General features: G+C 57.7%; 4 protein-coding genes across 4 annotated transcripts; 1 reads left to right on the plus strand and 3 right to left on the minus strand.

The window, feature by feature from the left end:
* Positions 1–1,147: 1,147 nt before the first annotated feature.
* BXZ73DRAFT_93862 (aryl-alcohol dehydrogenase [NADP+]) lies at positions 1,148–2,666 on the plus strand (the record flags this gene model as incomplete). The annotated part of the gene is made up of 7 exons (XM_048026712.1): positions 1,148–1,468; positions 1,529–1,675; positions 1,731–1,808; positions 1,873–2,113; positions 2,180–2,287; positions 2,344–2,519; positions 2,571–2,666. The coding sequence occupies 7 exons, from the start codon at positions 1,148–1,150 to the stop codon at positions 2,664–2,666; spliced, it is 1,167 nt and encodes a 388-aa protein (XP_047870811.1).
* Positions 2,667–5,091: 2,425 nt separating this feature from the next.
* BXZ73DRAFT_93863 (putative calcium ATPase) lies at positions 5,092–6,730 on the minus strand (the record flags this gene model as incomplete). The annotated part of the gene is made up of 3 exons (XM_048026713.1): positions 5,092–5,208; positions 5,645–6,091; positions 6,140–6,730. The coding sequence occupies 3 exons, from the start codon at positions 6,728–6,730 to the stop codon at positions 5,092–5,094; spliced, it is 1,155 nt and encodes a 384-aa protein (XP_047870812.1).
* A 7,124-nt stretch (positions 6,731–13,854) lies between these two features.
* BXZ73DRAFT_2280 (uncharacterized protein) lies at positions 13,855–14,016 on the minus strand (the record flags this gene model as incomplete). The annotated part of the gene is made up of 1 exon (XM_048017658.1): positions 13,855–14,016. A coding segment is annotated over one exon (162 nt), but the record flags the coding sequence as incomplete, so codon positions are not given.
* Positions 14,017–15,702: 1,686 nt separating this feature from the next.
* Positions 15,703–18,048, minus strand: BXZ73DRAFT_58728 (uncharacterized protein; the record flags this gene model as incomplete). The annotated part of the gene is made up of 8 exons (XM_048021665.1): positions 15,703–16,482; positions 16,542–16,727; positions 16,788–16,973; positions 17,027–17,123; positions 17,178–17,338; positions 17,394–17,598; positions 17,651–17,850; positions 17,896–18,048. Coding segments are annotated over 8 exons (1,968 nt in total), but the record flags the coding sequence as incomplete, so codon positions are not given.
* Positions 18,049–19,148: the final 1,100 nt, after the last annotated feature.

The raw sequence follows: 19,148 nt of genomic DNA on the forward strand, positions 1-19,148 counted from the left end.
TCGGCCATCTCGGACACCCCGGCCTGGGCCAGTGCGCGCGCACCCTCGAGGACAAATGGAGCCGGATTTCGAGCGCGATGTCATCCCTATGGCGCGCGCAAAGGGAATGACCGTCGCCCGATGGAACGTGCTTGCGGGCGCCGGAATATTCGTGCGGAAGAGCAGACTGGGGAGAGAAACAAGTTCTCGCACAGCTTGTGGCCTGACGTGTAGCGCTTATGGCTGGAGTCGCGCAGGATACACACGCACGTCGTACGAGGAAGAGGGGAACTGGCACGAGCGTGCGGTGTGCAGGGTTTTCGAGCGGGTTGATGAAGCGCTGGCTACTCAGGTCTGCGCAAAGTCCGTCCAAGCTGGTGAGCGCAGTTGAAGTGAGACGTGTGTATTGATGAAATTCGGACATTTACAGTTGCGATTGCGTACGTGATGCAGAACATGCCGTTGGTGTTCACCATTTTCGGTGAACACTAGGTCGAGCACATGCCACACAGACGGTTCGAGGGAAACGGTGAGGACTACAATCGGCCACCGGCGTTCAAAGCCTGCCCACGGCATCCGGTGCAGACCGGGTAGTGTCTGGTCAGTGGCAGCCGGTGGGTTTATCCTCCCACAAATCATTGCCTGAAAAGCCGTCAGAGTGCCGTTCATGTTGATGCGTTTTATGCGCTTAAAACAACAGAAAAATGTGTCAGAGGACCATGCAGATCCTGCTTTCATCGGAAGAGGAGGAGGATATTGCAATTTGAGCCCCTCGGCGTCTGAGAACTCGTCGCTTCTCCTTTCACACAGAATTGGCCTGCGGGCAAACGGTGACCCGTCGAACGCCGCGACTGGTTCTCCAATACAATCGGAACCCGCCCGATATGCGATCGGAATCGTGAGCTTGCGACGGTGCATGGGTGTTAGCAGTTAACCAGTCCATGTCCTGAGCAGGCAAGGTTGCAGAGTAAGTACACAGAATTTAGTCGGGGGAACGACAAGTAACTAACAGCTTGGCGCAATGCAGACGTGGGCGTCCGGCCGGGATATCCTATGAATAGGTATCTTGCAGGAGTCGCATTTTGCGGATATAAAAGCCTGCTGCAGCTCGCCCACAAGCACCACAGCTCCTTCGTCTGGCCTTCAACGTCCACTCCACTTGTTCACCATGTCTGTCATCGCAACGTTTTGGAGTCCCGCTCCGCCGCCGCCCACCCCACTCGGCCACCACCGCCGCCTCTCGTCTCTCGCTGGCGTCCATGTCTCCCCCATCTTTCTCGGTGGCATGAGCATCGGCGACAAATGGACGGACATGGGCTTCGGCTCGATGGACAAGGAGTCCAACTTCAAGCTCCTGGACGCGTTCTACGAGGCCGGCGGAAACTTCATCGACACCGCGAACAACTACCAAGACGAGAGCTCTGAGGAGTTCATCGGACAGTGGATGGAGTCGCGCGGAATCCGCGACCAGATCGTTGTCGCCACCAAGGCGAGTTTGCTTAACCACCAGACGGCCGTTCTTGGGCGTTGCTTACTCTCGGGGTCGTAGTTCACCACCGACTACAAGCGCGGCCGGACGGACATCAAGCAGCACACGATGCACACAGGGAACAGCATGAAGTCCATGCACGTCTCGCTCGAGGAGTCGCTCAAGAAGCTGCGCACCTCGTACATCGACATTCTCTACGTTCACTGGGTACGTCTCGTCGACCGTATGCCTCTCTCCTTCCTGACGTACTTCGCGCGTCCAGTGGGACTACACCACCAGTATCGAAGAGCTCATGAATGGCCTCCACGGGGTCGTCATGTCGGGCAAGGTCATCTACCTGGTGCGTCTTCCCTCTTCCCCCTTCCACCACGTTCGAGTCCGTTCTGACCCCCGTCTCGGAACAGGGCATCTCCGACGCCCCCGCGTGGGTCGTCTCCCGCGCGAACCAGTACGCGCGCGACCACGGCAAAACGCCCTTTGCGATCTACCAGGGCAAGTGGAACGTGCTCATGCGCGACTTCGAGCGGGACATCATCCCGATGGCCCGCGCGGAGGGCATGGCGCTCGCGCCGTGGGACGTCCTCTCGTCCGGGCGCATCCGGACGGACGCGGAGGAGGAGAAACGCCGGCAGACGGGCGAGAACGGTGCGTGCTCAGTCCTTCCGGGCGCGGCGAGCGAGGGCGCTGCGCGTGCTGACGGACGCCCGCCAGGACGCACTGTCTGGTCGTCGGACTGGGAGCGGACGGAGGCGGAGCGCGCGATGTGCAAGGTCCTCGAGGAGGTCGGGGAGGAGGTCGGCGCGAAGTCGATCCAGGCCGGTACGTCTGTGCGCGTGTTCTTCGACGCGTCCTCCACCGCTGAGGACTCCGCACAGTGGCGATCGCGTACGTGATGCAGAAGACGCAGTACGTGTTCCCGATCGTCGGCGGGCGCAAGATCGAGCACATGCTCGCGAACATCGCCGCACTCGAGATCGCGCTCTCGGACGCCCACATCGCCAGGATCGAGTCCGCCTCGCCGTGGAACCCCGGGTTCCCGATGGACCTCTTCGTACGCAGCTACCACCTTTTCGCGCGTGTAGATGGCTGACGAGCGCGACAGGGCACGGGAGACGCTTACGCGTCCACGTGGATGATGGGCGCGCAGGTGAAGGCGTGGCCGCTGGCGCCTGCTATCCGTCCCACTCCCGCGAACTGAGAGCAAAGGAGGAACGGCTCAGGTAAGAAAGAACTGCGGCGATTCTGCGTCGACTGCAGTAAATACAAACGAGGCCGGATACTCACAAATATGCCAGCATTGAACGGTGCGACGGTCTCGATCTTCGTGATGTGCGCGCCCGTTAGCGTGATCTCGAGTGCAGTGATGCAGTCGAGCATATGGGGCTGGACCTTGCACCTTCTTCCTCCTGTGCGTCATCGCCACATGCGGTAGCTCTGTCATCCGCGAGCAAGTGGTCAGTGATTGATGGGGCGGACCAACATACAAGCTCGAACTGACTTCGCCCCAACGTCCTTGCGGACGTCTTCGAGAACCTGATCTGACATATCGTGCGCCTTGTCTCTGGCGCTCTTATGCACATTGAAATGTCCGTAATCAGCAATTTCCCTAGTCTCAAGACGCCTGGGAAGACATACGATACTCGTTCGTCTTCCGGTAGTGTTCTCCTTTCTTTGTACAGCGTATTTTGCCGCTCGCAGAGGCGTTCCACGGTGCGAGCTCCTCGAGGATGCTCCACCGATGCTGGCAGATCGTGGACGACTGGAGATCTTGTCGCAGTCGCACGCTTCCAGAATCCAGACCGAGTTTTGGAGTCCACTTGTGCAGGAAGAACATCGACAAGAGTGAGCCAACGACTCAATATATGACCTGGACCATAATTACGAGGCCGTGGAGGTCTTAATTGTATCTCAGGGACGCCGACGTCTACGTGGCTCAATGCGATAAACAAGGACTCTGGAGAGCCGCGTCGCCCATTAATCCAGTGACTTGAACTGCCACCGTCGTAAGCTCCAAATTATGAGATGCACGCTCAGTACGTACACCGCATCCTGGCAATCTTCATGTTCAACTGCGGTGCTGCTAACGGCCCGTCGCCGATGCTAGCATTGTGGAAGCTGGTAGAGTTGATGATCGGGGCGAACGACGAAAATATAGGGCGGTTGGAATGTCTATAGTAATCACGGTGAGACAGCGGTAGCACTGCATGAGCAGTGAGCAGGTGGTGAAGCGGCACGGAGAGTGGCGAAGGCAAAAACTCGAGAAGCACGGTCGACAACGAAGGTGCGTCGTCGCCAGTCCTCAGTCGCCAGCAGGCCGCTCGCGTGGCGAACACGTGCAGAGACCACGCGCGGGCACCGCCACCCTTCACGCCGCCGGTTCAGATCCAACCGCCGTGGGCAGATCATCTTGCTCTCATTCACCTCTCGACCCCTCCCCTCTCGACCCCTCCTCCAGACCCTTCCCGTCGCCGCCATGAGTCTCCTCTGTGCGCCAGGATGTGCCACCCACCCATCTCTCTCTCGTTCCACCGCTTCCCCCGCGAAAATCCGACGTCCCCAGCGTGTTTCCCGCCCAAATCGACATGGATCTCACCCAGCACCTCTTTGACGCATACACCAACCTCCCTTGCCACTCTCCGGACATTCTGAGCACGGAATACGAGTGCAGCATCCACGATGATACCTTTAAGCCTTCCCGCGACATCGACGAGTCATCCGCGGTCGATCTGCAGGTCCACTAGTGAGTAACTAGTCGGGTTGTTGGTGTTACATATGTCGGAAAAACCAAATCGGCCTCGCGAGGCCTCGCGAGGCATTCCGGACTGATCGGTGTTGCGAGGCCTCGCGAGCTAGGCTAATTAGCTCGCAATGTGATTACCGCCGTGACAGCGCCTTGCAATTTGCTGACAGCATGTCACAATCTGCCTAGCTCGGCTTGCAAGCCCTTGCAAGAGCCGCGCGCCAGCTTGCAATCAATGCGGTCACGCTCGCGATTGAGCCTCCGGCGGTTGCAAGCGGCTCGGCATGTTGCGACAGCCAAGCGGAGATCGCAATAGCAGCAGGTCCCATTGCAATTTAAAGCGGAGATTGAAAAGAGGCAACACGCGATGCAAAAGAAAGGGTAATACACGGGTTTTAGCTTCCTTCAGTCGCTTCTTACCCTCCTAATGATCCTTTCTATGAGAACATATCACATATTCACTTGCTCCCTTCTATAAGGCGTATTATTGATTATTGACTCGATCTAAACGGACTACAATTGGTACTATTTCGCCGACACTAGTACTCTACTAATACTCTACAACTACGACTAGATTCACAACTATGGCATACAAATTACGCTACTAGATGATTAGTATATTGTGATTACACTGAACAGAAATGACTCACAGTATGGGGATCGAACTCGCGATTGCACGTCGTTAAAGAGTGAAGGTCTATTGAGGCGTGAAAAACCATTAGTCCATGGGTCTGTTAAGCAGACTGTTACATACCTCTATATACCACATCGTTTCAGCGCGCTTGTGAACTTGCTACCGTCACCTGGCAGTATCCCGTGCTGCCCAGTTAACGGGCATGAGCCCAATAATCTGCAACTGTGTGTCCAGTCAATTTTGCCAGCATCAAGCGACCAGTACCAGAGCGTCGGTGTGTGCACATGAGCCGCGCTCTCGGCCAAACAAACCTAAGCTACCACCGAGATACGCGTCGACAACGACCTTGAGCTCCGGGTCCGGGTGCTGAACATGCAGTCACTTAGACAACAGCGCGATAGATGGGGCTGATGGACAGGGAGGGGCCGAGATGGGCGGCTGTTTCGGATATTGCGTTGTCTGAGGTGTTGTCGGCGACGTAGGACGAGGCGCGGCAACGGAAAAAGAGTGGGTGTCGGAGAATATGAATGAGGGGGAAGCACAAAGAACGGCGCGGGCGATGCGGAGACAATGAGAGCTCAAAACGGCTGGATCGGGATGTTTCAGGATGCGGGAGAGTCGAGGGCGGCGGGTTCGCCAAATATCGGCGATGTAGAAAGAGGCGGCGCGACTGAGCGTGGGGGGAACGCGGAAGTCAAGCATCCAGTTCGGAAGGCTCGCGCCGCCACCTTCGCCCGCTGACGAGATCTAGACGCGGGGTGACGACAACGATGAGGCCGTCCCAGTTGTCGTCCATGAGGACGATGTCGGACGCTTCCTTCGTGACCTCGGTGCCCGTGACGCCCATCGAGAAGCCGACGTGCGCAGCCTTGAGCGCGGGCCCGTCGTTAGTGCCGTCGCCGGTGATCGCCACGATCTCGCCGAGCTCCTTGAGGGTGGTGACGAGGATGCGCTTGTCCTCGGGCGACGAGCGCGCGAGCACCTGGAGACGCTGCACGGTCACGCGGCGCTCGGTGTCTGACAGCGCGCGGAACCGCGGGCCCTCCATGACGATGCCGCCGGGGGTGAAGATGCCACACTGAGTGGCAATGGAGCGCGTGGTGAGGACGTTGTCGCCGGTGCACATCTTGACCTGGACGCCTGCGCGGGCGCAGTCTGCCACCGCTTTGCGAACGCCGGGGCGAAGAGGGTCCTCAAGAGCGAAGAGGCCAGCGAGCGTGAGATCGCGTGCGAGATCCGTCCATGAGACCTAAAACAATGGTCAGAGAGGGCGTTCAACAAGGATGGGGTGACGTACTTCGTCGGCCTTGGGTGACCAGTCGTCCAAGTCTCGATAGCATACAGCGATGGTGTGGAGCGTCTGCGACGCGTACGACGTGATGCTCTCCAAGATCCGCGCCCGATCGTCTTCGTCGGTGACCTTCGTGACCACATTTTCTCGTTCTGTGACAACAACCTGGCGTGCGCACGCCGCGACGAGCACCTCGCTCGCGCCCTTGACGTACAGCCGCGCACGACCTCCCGGAAGACGCACCACGACACCCATCGCCTTGCGCTCGCTCGGGAACGGGAACACCTGTAGAGCCTCAGCAGCCTCTCGAACGGCCTTGTAGCCCGGCCATCTCGAGTCGCGCGCCATCGCCAGCAGTGCGGTCTCCGTCTTGCTGCCCACGAACACGGAGACGCCGGTGTTTGCGTCCGCATCTTCGAACGCGGTGCAGTTGATCGCAATGGCGTTGTTGAGGAGGGCACGAAGGGGAGGAGGAAGCGCGCCGCTGAGGCAGCGGAGCTCGATGGGAGTGGCGTCGGGTGTGGCGCGCTCGGGATTCTGGGCCAGATCGCGGACGAAGGCGAGGTCGCCGCCGATGGTGCCCGCCACGACGGTCATGGCGTTCTGCGTGAGCGTGCCGGTCTTGTCGGTGCAGATGACGCTGGTGTTCGCCATGGTCTCGCAGGAGTTGAGGACTCGGACGAGAAGGTTCTCGCGTGTCATCCGCTTGGTGGCCAACGCCAACGCGAGTGCGATGGCTAGAGGTAAACCTAAAGATGAATTAGAACGCATGCTTCGAGACAGCGCGAGCGATGGGCGTACCTTCAGGAACTGAGGCGACGACGAGCGTGAAGGACAAGATGAGAATGTCCACGAAAGCCAACCCTTTTTGGCTGGGGCTCCTACAAGGGACGTCAGCGATACACCGTCAGAGACGATCGCGAAAGATCCGCACATGTGGGGAGTGTCAGTGCCGATCTTGACGAAGTATCGAATGAGCAGCCCGATGAAGAGCATCAAACCGCCAAGTGAGCCTGCGACGGCGATCCTGTTAGCTAGATGCTCCAGCTTGCGCTGAAGGGCCGTGCCCTCTGCTGTCGCGGAGCGCTGTCCATGTCCCGTCAGAGCGAGGTGCGTACGGAGTGACAAGCATACATACAGGTCATGATGCGCCTATGGAACGAACGAGGCCTGACGGTGATGACAACGTACGAACCTACGCCCTCGAGGATCTTGCTACCACTGATGAGGAAGCAGTCGGTATGCGGAGAGGCGTCCTTCTTGTCGTGGTCGAGCGTCTTCCGCAGCTCCAAACAATCCTCGTACTTCATCTTCTTGATGACGTCACTCTCCCCTGTCGCGCCCGACTTGTCGCAGCGCACGTTGTGGCCTGAGAGAAACACACCGTCGCACAGCATGATCTACGTCGCTGACGACGACGGCATGCACGTCTATGAGGCGCTCTACACCCCCACGGACGACCTTGACGGTGCGCTCGTCCTTCTTCGCGTTGAGCACGCGGAACTGGCGCTCCTTCTGCCAGTCCGTGAGCGAGCCGACGAGCACGACGACGACGATCGCGACCATGATCGCGACGCCCTCGACCCACTCCACCGCGGGCTCGTCCGGGTCGCGCCCAGGCCCAAAGTCCTGGAAGAGGCCGAGCGCGAGAGAGATGACGGCGGCAACGGAGAGCAGGATCTGGACGGTGGGGCGCGGGTTGGAATGTGACGAGGGTGGAATGAGCTGAGGAGGGGGAGGGGGAGGAGCCAGGCGGTCTACTAGGACCGGATAGATCATGGAGGACGCACCACTCCTCCATCTTGAGAAGCTTGCCGGCGGCGACGGCCTTGACGACGTAGCCCTCGAGCTTCGCGGTGTCGAAGCTGCCCGGGCCGTACGCATGGACGGCAAACATGTTGAGCGTGGCGCAGCCAAACCTCGCGGCCTGCATGGACTCGTCGAGATAGGACTCACCGCTGGTCGTCACGAGAATCTGTTGCGCTGCCTGAGCACCACGTACCGACCCCGAACCCCACGAAGAGACAGCCAGGTGAGAAGGGAGGCACATACCGAGCTGTTCGACCCGAGCTGGTTCTTGATCGTCTGTGCGCGGTCGCGCTGCCACTGCGTGTGCGCGGCGATGTAGTCCGGGCCCTTGTCGACCTCATGCTCGGCCTTGAACGCGAAGATGTATATGAGCACTTTCTCCTCCCACAGTTTCGCGTTGTGTGCTCGTGGTGTAGGGTGTAGTACCCCAGCCGCCCGTCGAACACAGCGGTCTGTGGTGCAGCCTGTTCGTAGAAGAAGCCGGTACCGTAGATCGCGCCGTAGATCAACCGTAGACGTCCCCGGCTGCGAGCACGTTGAAGCTGTGCATCGAGATGAGAGCTGTGGGCGTGGAGGTGAGCTTGGGGTTGCCCCACAGGAAGGAGGGGGTCGGAGCGAACCTTGATCCCGAAGGAGTGGACCCTACACTCACTTGTACCCCGAGCATGATCTGACGCGTGCGCCGGGCTATCCCAGAGCGGTATAGACAAAAGTTGGGTGTCTGGGGTTGAATGTGACGGAAACGGAGTACTTACACTGGGGGCGTGCCCTTCGCACATTTCACCATCGTGTCCGCCGTGTCCTCCGGGTCCGCGTCCGCGTCACTGGAGATTGTGCGCCATCTTCTTGGGTGGCTGGCTGCTGGCGTGGTGGTTGAGTAAGCGGGATGTGGATCGAATGGAAGTGCGAGGGGTGCGGTTGAGGTCAGGGAACATGATGGTGGACAGAGGAAGAGAGCAATGCCTGCGCTTATCCACGAAATCGCGCCCATCTACACATAGACGCCGGGCCGGTGCGAGACTCATCTGCACGGGCTGAATTGTGTACCGCTGTTCAGGTCTCGCGGGGGTATGAAACCCACGCAGAACAGATTAATGACATCCGTTTGTGTTGCCAAAATACATCATATGTTTCCGGAGTAGCAAGCAATATCTGAAATGTGTAATACATTCACGGTCAAAGTATCTAGTAGCGTGAGCCTAAGGCTGACCGGCCTTCCGACGAGACGCAGTGGCCCGTGTAGTGCGACGGGTCTTCGCATCAGCGGAGAAGGGCTGAGCTGCAGCCAGGGTAGGAACAGTATCAAGGGGGATCTCGCCGTTCTCCACTTCAACCCGGGCGGAATCGGTGGGGACGATAGTACCGGAGTCTGCTGGGGCCTCGACCTGGCTTGGGACGGAGATGGACTCTGAGTCACGAGGATGTACTACCGCGACCGGTTCAACCGCCACCGTTGTGCTGACGCTTGTGCCATTGGTATTCCCTGCGCGAGACACCTGAACATCAACAGCATCTGCCAAAGCTGCGGCGTTCAAGGAGTCGCTGCCATGCGGAAGCTCAGTCAGCCAAAGAAATTCGTGATATTATGCAAGGACAAACCTGCGTGCGCGTGCACTGGTAGGCGCCACAGGAGATCCCTGCGTGGTCGAAGACGTACTAGGGGCAGCCGGGATGGAGGAGATCGACATTGCGGAGAGAGCCGGGACCACTCCATCGGAGGCCTTTGCAGCGACAGAGGCGAGATCGGTGTCTGAGATGTAGGTCGCCTGGGTAGAGAATGAAGCGATGGACGGTGGAGGGTGAGACTCCGAGGTGTATGCGCCAGAATGGGGTGGATCCACAAAGAAGACGTCGGCCGACACAATGGAGGTCGAAGCGACGGAGTGGCTCGACAGTGTGGACTCGGAGGCGGGCGTGCTCGACGTGTTTGACTGGTGGGCAGGATGGGATAACGTTGTAGATGCCGATGCATGCTGTAAGACCTGACCTTCTCGGCGAGAAGTGCCCACATGCAAGTCGTCCTCTAGATCGGAAGGAAGATCGTCGAGATCTACTACATCGGAGTCGTTAGCAAGGTCAACTTCGACGTTCTCGACCGCGATGGTGTGCTGGAGGCCGCCATTGAACACGAAGTCGTTGAATGCCTTGAGAATGAACCGTACAATCTTTGTATCTTGGTTGATGTACATCCACTTGAAGTATTCTTCGTAGTCGGCTTCGTAATCCCGGTGTGAGTCAGGCCCGACTGAGGAGAAGCAAGAGTCGAAAGAAAGAAGATATCTGGTCTGCCACGCAGGGATCTCAGGACAGGCAACGCAAGGTGGAGAAAATAACTCACGACCACAGTCGCCATTGCGACCATACCAATAGTTGCCCGTGTGATGTTGTACTTGACCCCGGTAGAGTTAGATGCAGGTTTCGAGCGCGTGAGTGCGGTCTTTGAGAACATCATGATGCGACAGGTCTAAACACACGACAAAGGACGTTAGAAGGCAAAGCTCGTGGACGTAAACTTCACGAGGCTCACCTTGAGAATTGCTGGGGCCTGTAGCCGGTTATAAACGCAATTTTCCTTCTCCTTTCCGCCAGAGTGCAGAAAAGGGGCCCAAGGACCGTCGTGATCATCACCACGGAGATGAGACAAGATCGGATGAGTCTTCAGAGAGTTGCTGGACGACCATTGGACGTCGCGGAGGGAGTCAATGTGCGAGAAGATCTCAGCCCGCATCTGCTTGCTGTGCGTGATCACATTGGTCTTGAGGCTGCCAATGTGACGGGCGAACTGCCCGATTTTGTAGCGGTAAACATCTCGTATCTGCGTAGAAGTAGAATGGAACAGCTTACATTGTCTCGAATCGACTCACGATGGAAGGCTTTGAGGACGTTCGGAGAGAGAAATTCGCGAAGCTCAGCGGCACGCGCCTGGTGGGACCGGTCGTGAGGATCCTCGTCACTGGGGTCAGGGGTCTTCCAGCGCCACTCGGTGTTGCGTGGATCGCAGGTGGCCGGGTTGGCAGCTCTCGTGAGAACACCGTTGAAGAGCCAGAGCGTCACCCTCAGCCCGTACCTATAAGCATCCGCCTTGACATCGTCGTCGAGATCGTGAACCCCGGGGGCCTTCTTTTTCTTCTTCGACTTGCTGGAGCTGTCGTGGAGGTCTTGAATTTGAAGGTTTGCCGCACCGACAAGCTTGTGAAGCTGATCGTTCTTCCTGTGTGCTTGGTAGAGAGCCTGTAAGAACGACAAATGTTCGGTGAGTGCTTACTCAATAAGGGAAGTGTGTGCGTAAGTTGCGTACCTCCTGGTACTCATCGATTGAAGCGTTGGGCGGGGGCAAAATAATGGGGCCAGGGGCAGTAGGCGTGGTCCCCAATGCTAGTGGAGCATCGCCGCTGGCGGACGTCATCTGCAGACGAAGAGGTGTTAGTATGAGAATCATAGAGTGAGAGTCTACTACGGACCCTTTGAACGTTCAGTCAAGCGGGGGGAAGGGAGCGATGACTGGGCCGGTGCCGGTGGTGAACGGGCCTGGAGTCTGAAGTCTGGATGGCTTGGTATTTATACGTCCGATTGTCCAGTGGGTGAGATGTCAGTGGTGATGACGTGCTACCTATTTTCGATGAGTGCACACCTGCTTTCGCCGAGCCCTCAGATTTTGAGAGCGTCCTGAGCTCCGCGATGGTTCAGGTCCGGATTGAAGTCCTCGACCTCAACCTCATGGCAGCTTCTCGCCGGGCATTCACCCATCGATCGCTGCGCTGCGTGTTCAATCTGTCAACAAGTCCGATCACCTCATGTGTTCCACGAGGTTTCATGTTGGCGATCAGCGTACACTTGAGCACATTGCAAGAGACGTAATATGTCAGAAGAATGCTCACCTTGGATATCGGAAGTGTGTCAGATCATCCTCGAGACTGCCTCGTTCCTGCGCGCGCCAGGTCCACCGCTGCGGCAGCGCCGACTCCTCCAGCCACTCGGCAACTCTTTCTTTTCTGCGTCCTTGTCCGCATTGCCGGCAAGGTGGAGGCAGGCACTCGCGTGCATGCCCACAATACACTTCACAGGGCTCACCGGCGGCTCACCGTAGGGGCTCGAGCAGGCGAGACCAAGGCGGATCTCGCGCGGCAGCACTGCAGTGGGGTAGAACGTGTCCCCGTGCTGTCCAGGGAGGACGTTAAAGCGGTGACCTTACGCTGCCAGGTACTCGCTAGCCACTTCGCCTGGTCTAGCTTCTTGATCACCTGCACCTTTGCGTGCGTGCTATTGTGCGGGGAGGAGCCTGACGAGCCTTCCCCATCGTTGTTGTCGTAATTGGACAGGATGAAAGGTCGAGTCACAGGTCGCATGGCGCAGGTGGCACACCTCGGACGGATCTAGACGGGGGCTAGAGCTAGGAGCGCGAGATGTGGCAGGCAAAGAGAAGGCGGATGTGTCACATACGAGCTGGCGATAACGCATAGCGTTGGCATTGAAAGCGGTGAAGCGACCTGCATGGCGCGAATACTTGAGCTCGTTAGCAGAGGCATCGTGGTGGGAGCGGGAGGAGAGGTAGAGCCTGGAGAGGCTGATGTGCTGGAGGGGGGTGTCGCTGTTGGAAGGGCGCCGGAGTGAGCCTGGTAGTACTCGAACTCCTCCTCCATCAGCACCGTCTTTGTGAAGTCCGCGACGTCTGCGACGTCCGCAACTGCGAATGTTGTGTCGACCTCGAAGCTCGGTGCGCCGACACCGCCCACCACGTCCATGTCCGGCATCTTGATGCTCCCCAGAGCCTTGTCGTTCCAGACAATGGTGAGACCCTCAGGGGACGCGATCTTCGCGTCGACTGCATGATATGGTCGCCGAATGAGAACGAATCAGAGAGGCAAAGAGGGCGGGAACATACATGGTCTGGCATTGGTGATCGACCCCTTCAGGTTTGTCGAACCGTCCCAGACGGGTTCTCCTGCACACCCTTGATCACCACCGTCAAGTTGGTCCAGAGCATGGAGCCAGACACAACATCCTGCACGATTGGCTGCGCAAGTGGCACGGGCAGGATCAGGATTGGGCTCGTGTCCGTCTTGATCGTCACGTTCGGCTGCGTGTAAGAGAGCGTAGTCGAGTACTCCCCGATCGTGACGCCCACAGTGAGCGCGACCTCCGTGGCAAGCCCGTGGCGAGCCTTGTGAACGCCTTATCGACGAAGGGAGGGAGGACGAAGTTCCTACAAGATTCGGTCAGCCTCCGCAGGTAGCAAAACGTAGATGGGAGTGCGCACGTGAAGATGGTGTTGACCACCCGCTTCGACCCACCGACGCTGTTCAGGTGGTGGTACCCGCCGAGCATGACGAAGTGGTCGAGGGGCACCGTGTCCTCGCTCGCCTGCTCCGCAAGCGGCTTCGTGACCGTGAAGAGACTCTGCAGGTCCATGTTGAGGTTGAGGTTGAACACAGGCCCCAAGGTCATCGTCGACTTGCCCGCGGACGAGAAGGTGGAGGGAAATGCCCCGGGAGATGACGTTGGACGAGATGTGTGTGATATCAAGTGTGGTGGTGATTCTAGAACTCGAGTCCGAACGCAATGTCGCCAGAGCCTGCTCGTTCGTGATCAGCACCTCATGCGACCCATCTCCGCTCATGTACTCACCGAGTGTGATGTTGCTCGGGTTGAACAGGTCCGACGTGACCTTGATGAGCAAAAAGTTCGCGAATCCTTGGATCACGTCCAGGCTCGTCACGACCAACGACCTTGCGTTCAGGCCCTGCAGGCCCGCGACTGTTGACTTGACCACGAACTCGATGTTCGTCAGCGAGAGCACGCCGATGGCCGTGTTTGCGTCCGTGTCCGCTCAGCCGCATTGTCACGCTCTTGCCCGTTGCGGTGTCCGAGAGGAACTGCTTGAACACGGTGTGCTGCCCATCCGCGAAGTCGAAGGGCACGCCGGCGAACGCGAGGTGGATCGCGCGCGCGTCCACGTCTGTCGTGCTTGGGCCCTTGGAGATCGCGAGCGTCGCGAAGTCTGCGCCGTCCGTCCTGATGGAGATCGTCTGGCCGACGGCGGTGATATCATTGGGGAATGCGAAGGGGAGGGCGAACCGGGGCGTGGTGGTGTCGTTGCAGCCGAAGGCGGGGGAGAACGCGAAGTCCTGTGGCGAGGGTGCACGCTGGTTAGCACTGCCATGTCAGAAGTACTAAACCCAAACGCACCATCGTAATTCAATGCGTTTCGGGGGGCGAGATCGCGTCGTAGACGAGCGGGATCAGGCGGCCGGAGGTGAGCTGTGGGAGCTCGGCGAGGACGGCGGCGTCGGGGAGGGCGCGGTCGAGGACATGCGTGGTGGTGGCGGCAGCGGCGGTGCCCGTGGCGGACACCCGCTGGTGAACAGGCCTAGGGCAGCACTGACTCGTGAGGTGCCATTGCACGCAAGAGCACAGTGCATGCGAGACCACGCACGCGAGGTGACGGTGTGAGATGCCAACGCATCCGCGAGACGGTGCACGGGAGACGGCGCACGAGACGGCGCGAGGGAGACAGCGCTGGCGAGACGGTGCGTGCGAGGGAGATGGCACATGGGAGACGGGAGACGGGAGACGGGAGACGGGAGACGGGAGATGGGAGACGGGAGACGGGAGACGGCGTGGGCGAGTGAGACGGCGCGGGCGATCCCTCGCCCATGGGAGACGGCGTGGGCGAATGACGGCGCAGGCGAGACGGTGCAGGCGAGTTGAAGGCACGGTGTGGGTGAGAGACGGCGTGGGTGAGAGACGGCGTAGGTGCGAGACAGCACGAGCAAGATGGCGCGGGCAAGAAGGCGCGAGTGAGACGCCGGTGCAGACGGTGCGGGCGAGATGGTGAGACAGCGCGAGCGAGATGGTGCAGGTGAGAAGGTGTGGGCGAGAGATCGCGTGGGCGAGCGAGACGGCGTGGGCGATCCCTCACCCACGGGAAACGGCATGGGAACATGACGTGACTGATGGACGACGCCGGCGGAGGAGGGTCGTGTGAGTGGGCTACGATGTGGGTGATGAGGTGGGCAGCGTGTGCTGACGACGCCGGCGGAGGACGCCAGTAGGGAGGAGGATATGGACGTGGCGCGCGGAGGCAGGCGACGCGGAGAAATGTCACACGAGCAGTGCGGGGAGAGGCAGAGGTCTGGGGAGGGGTGAGGGAGGACATAGGTGTGGACAATGTGGAGAGGGAGGAGGCGGCAGACGATGCGGGGCGAGGAGGCGACGTTGGACGGGACAACTCGGAGGTGGAGGAGGGCGGCACGGGCAGACGCACACAAGGCGGAGGGGGGAAAAGCAGGAGGAGGGCAAGGCAGGTGGAAGCAGGCGGTGGGCGGCACGCAGGCGAGCAACGAGGAGGTGGGCGAGGCGGAGGAGGTGGGCCGACATTCAGTAGCCCCACGGGAGCCAAGGGTACACGGGTTCTGGAGACCGCACCCGCACCCGTACCCTAAGCACCCGCACCCTCGGTGATCCCTACGTGGCGAGGAGCTAAGTTGTCAAGCCCGTCAGACCTGTGGAGTTTCAACTCAGTGAGGGTGAGAAGCAGGACTGTACTAACGCCGGTTTAGGTCGTCGGGTCACAGTTGCAGATAAGGCTGGGGCCGATACAGCCAACAAGGGGGTACGAGGAAGACACGGTGTGTGGATGCAGGCGCCTGGGAATCAGTTCCCACGCGTCGCGCGTGTAAACGCTCAGCGCAGCGCAGTCTGCACCACAGACTCTAGCTGTGCGGGGTATGCATTAGTCAGTCTACAACTAGCCTTGTACACTATTCAGCCCATTCTGGAACTCCACTTTTGAGCCTGAGGAACATATCTGCATCAACCATGTCCACCACTAGTCTGTCAAGTCCACCATGACCCGGATCATCCATTACCAATGCACCTCGAACCACGGATAGCGCGGAGATGAACAGGTCTTGTGGTGGTGTTGAATCTGTGAGTCGATGAAGCCCGAGCTCTTTGTCAATCTTGGTTCGTGGTCCAGGTGGAAAGTTGAGTCGTTCTGCATAGATGATGGGGTAAAGGGTGTCTGCAATGCTGATAGCAAACACCAAGCGCATTTTTGCGAATGCAAGGTGGCCAGAGGAGAGCTGATATATGATATAATCATATCGTGGGACGTTGTGGAACTGTTCAGAGCATCGCAAATAATCTGTCTCGGATTTCCAAGTGACTTGTGAGCGATATGAGACCTTCAAGTACCGTGACATGATAATCTGTGCACATTCAGTTACCCAACCAGCCAACAAGATGTGAAAGTTGAGGCTCACAGGATGGGATGTATCCAAAAAAAAGCCCTGAGTGGCAGACTGTGCTTCAAGGAAGTCTTGGAGCTTTGAATGGAAGTGTAAAGGCATGTTATTCACAGCTATGATAGTTGCAAGAGGTGTGGCTGCCGATCTTGAACCAAGGTAGACATGACTAAATTGAAAATCACTGGTATTAGGAGCTGGAGGCCCCTGCGGTAGATTTTCAAGGCCTTGTAGAGCCTGAAGCTTGAACCTGATTTGTTTTGCAATAGAGAGCTGCTGCTCATACCGAGCTATCTAATATTTCCTTGTTTGAGATCTGAATAAAAGGGTACAGAAGAAGTGTAATTCTTTACCTGTTCCTCCACATTCTTGAAGTTTGTGCGCTGTTCAAAAATATCCTTGAGCACACCATGTGACTTCTCAAAGGGCTTGCTGGTGGTGTTCAGAGTGACACCTTTCTGCAGAATATCATCAGGTGCGTGCTGTTGTGTGTGCATTTTGGGAAAGTTCCAATTCTTGTCTGGGTGGACTCTCAAGTACTCCTATAATATTTGAAACAGTCAGTAAATATATTGACAAAATAGGAGTGATGTGTGCACTTTGATAGCATCTGAGAAAAGAGGTAGGGTTGCCGAGAAACAATCCACAGTGGTGAGAGTATGACATTCAAAGCCTGAATAAATATCCAGGATATTGTAGAGTCGGATGCATTTCATGAGAATGTATTCGCGGCTGTTCTGAAATGCTCTAGCTTGGAATAGTGTGTATGCTGCTGGAACCAAGATCTTGGCAGTGTTTTAATTAAAAAAATCCTTAAACACACTTCAGTTAAGCACACCTTTGAGATATCTTCATACTTTGACCCATCAGTGAAATTGACAGATGTAACCTCACTGAAGTGATTGAGATTTGACCACCGTGGAACTTTGTCAAACCTGTAGTCATATTTCAGTCAGATATATGGTACAATATAGCTTCAGAGCACTGACGCTTCATTGACATCCAGCCTCTGATAGGATGGCCGTGCCTCCATCACTTTCTGGAACTCAGCAAAGAGATGGTCACTGAACAAGCCACCGTGATAGGCATGTAGTCGGTCCCAGGAAAGTGTTTGATGCGGATCAGAGAAAGGAACATCCCAAAAAACATTCTGAGGCACAAACAATCAGCCAGTTTAATATACCATTATATTAATAGACACTCACAGTCAGAGGCCGAAGACCAATCGCTTTGCATGCATCCTCCTTCTCTTGCTTGCTGCGATTGCTGAGCACAATTGAACTTGATTCTGATGCTGTACGTAGGGGATGGAGTGTAGTGGTTCCCAAAGTAACTTGCTCTTTGGATGGAACTAGACAGATTGGGCACGGACAAGCACCCTTGACACCACGGATGAGAGACATCACACACCTATTTAAATTTCAGTGTACCTGCATAGCTGGGAAGCTTGGGAAGGACTTACTGCTCTTCATAGTCTGCTGTGAGAATCAAAATAATTGCCCATAGCACCCGCAGCAACCCATCCCCACACTCGACTGGATATCCGAGTTTAGCGTGTTTTATGAATGTCTCCAGCAGAATGTGGAAGGACTTGTGCCAGACAATTCTTTTCAGAGCTGTGAATCCTAGACGTCCCTCTTCGACATCATCCTCAACCTGGACCTATAATTAGGAGGTATACACCTGATACAAGAATTGAAACCATACAATAGGGAGAAATCCCACAACTTGCCCTCCACCATACCCTTCGCCATTTCGGATATGAGAGGGGAGGTTGGCGAGTCGTGCGATAATTGGATAACCTTTTCTGGTTCCAAATGACGACAAGCGGGTCTTGTCAGCATACAGCTGGAAGGCTAGGAGCCACCCTTTCTGTCCAAGTTGGTCCTACAATGTTGTGTTAGCATAGTATTCACTGTGTGAAGGTGGCACGGCGACATATTATAATGCTGCCGGGAAGCACACATAACCACGCGCCTCGCATAGCACTCAACGCACGAAGCACGAAGCACTGGATGTGACACACTGGCAGACAAGATGCACATAACGCAACGCAACGCATAGCGCGCACCCACGGCACGCGATGCACCACGGCGCACAACGCACGTCGTGCAACCCGCGGTGCATCGGCCGCGGCGCGTCAGATGCCGGCGACACACCGACGCGACACACTGGCAGACGCTACGCTGCGCACGCAGCACACACAGAACAACGCACAGCACATAACTTGAGTGCCACGGTACGTGATGCACCGCGGCACACGACGCACATGATCGCGCAACCCGCGGCACGTCGGCCGGACGTGACGCCCTGACGCGACAAACCGGGAGACGTTACGCTGCGCACGCAGTGCACAACTCGAGTGCCACGGCACGCAATGCACGTCGCGCAACCTGCGGTGCGTCGGCCGCGGTGCGTCAGATGCGACACACCGACGTGACACACTGGCAGACGTTACGCTGCGCACGCAGCGCACGCAGCGCACGCAGCACAACGCACAGCGCACAGCGCATAACTTGAGTGCCACGGTACGTGATGCACCGCGGCACACGACGCACATGATCGCGCAACCCGCGGCACGTCGGCCGTACGTGACGCCCTGACGCAACAAACCGGGAGACGTTACGCTGCGCACGCAGCGCACAACTCGAGTGCCACGGCACGCGATGCACGTCGCGCAACCTGCGGTGCGTCGGCCGCGGTGCGTCAGATGCGACACACCGACGCGACACACTGGCAGACGCTACGCCGCGCACGCGTGACGCAGCACAACGCATAGTGTACAACTCGAGTGCCATGGCACATGATGCACCACGGCACACGACGCACATCGCGCAACCCGCGGCACGTCGGTCAGACGCGACACACCCGACGCGAGTCACTGGCGGATAGAATACACGGCGCAGCATGCAGCGTGCAACACGGTGGCACACAATGATGCACCACGCGCGACCTGTGGC

This window comes from Epithele typhae, assembly GCF_022376455.1.
Source record: "Epithele typhae strain CBS 203.58 chromosome Unknown BXZ73scaffold_222, whole genome shotgun sequence".
NCBI lineage: Eukaryota > Fungi > Basidiomycota > Agaricomycetes > Polyporales > Epitheliaceae > Epithele > Epithele typhae.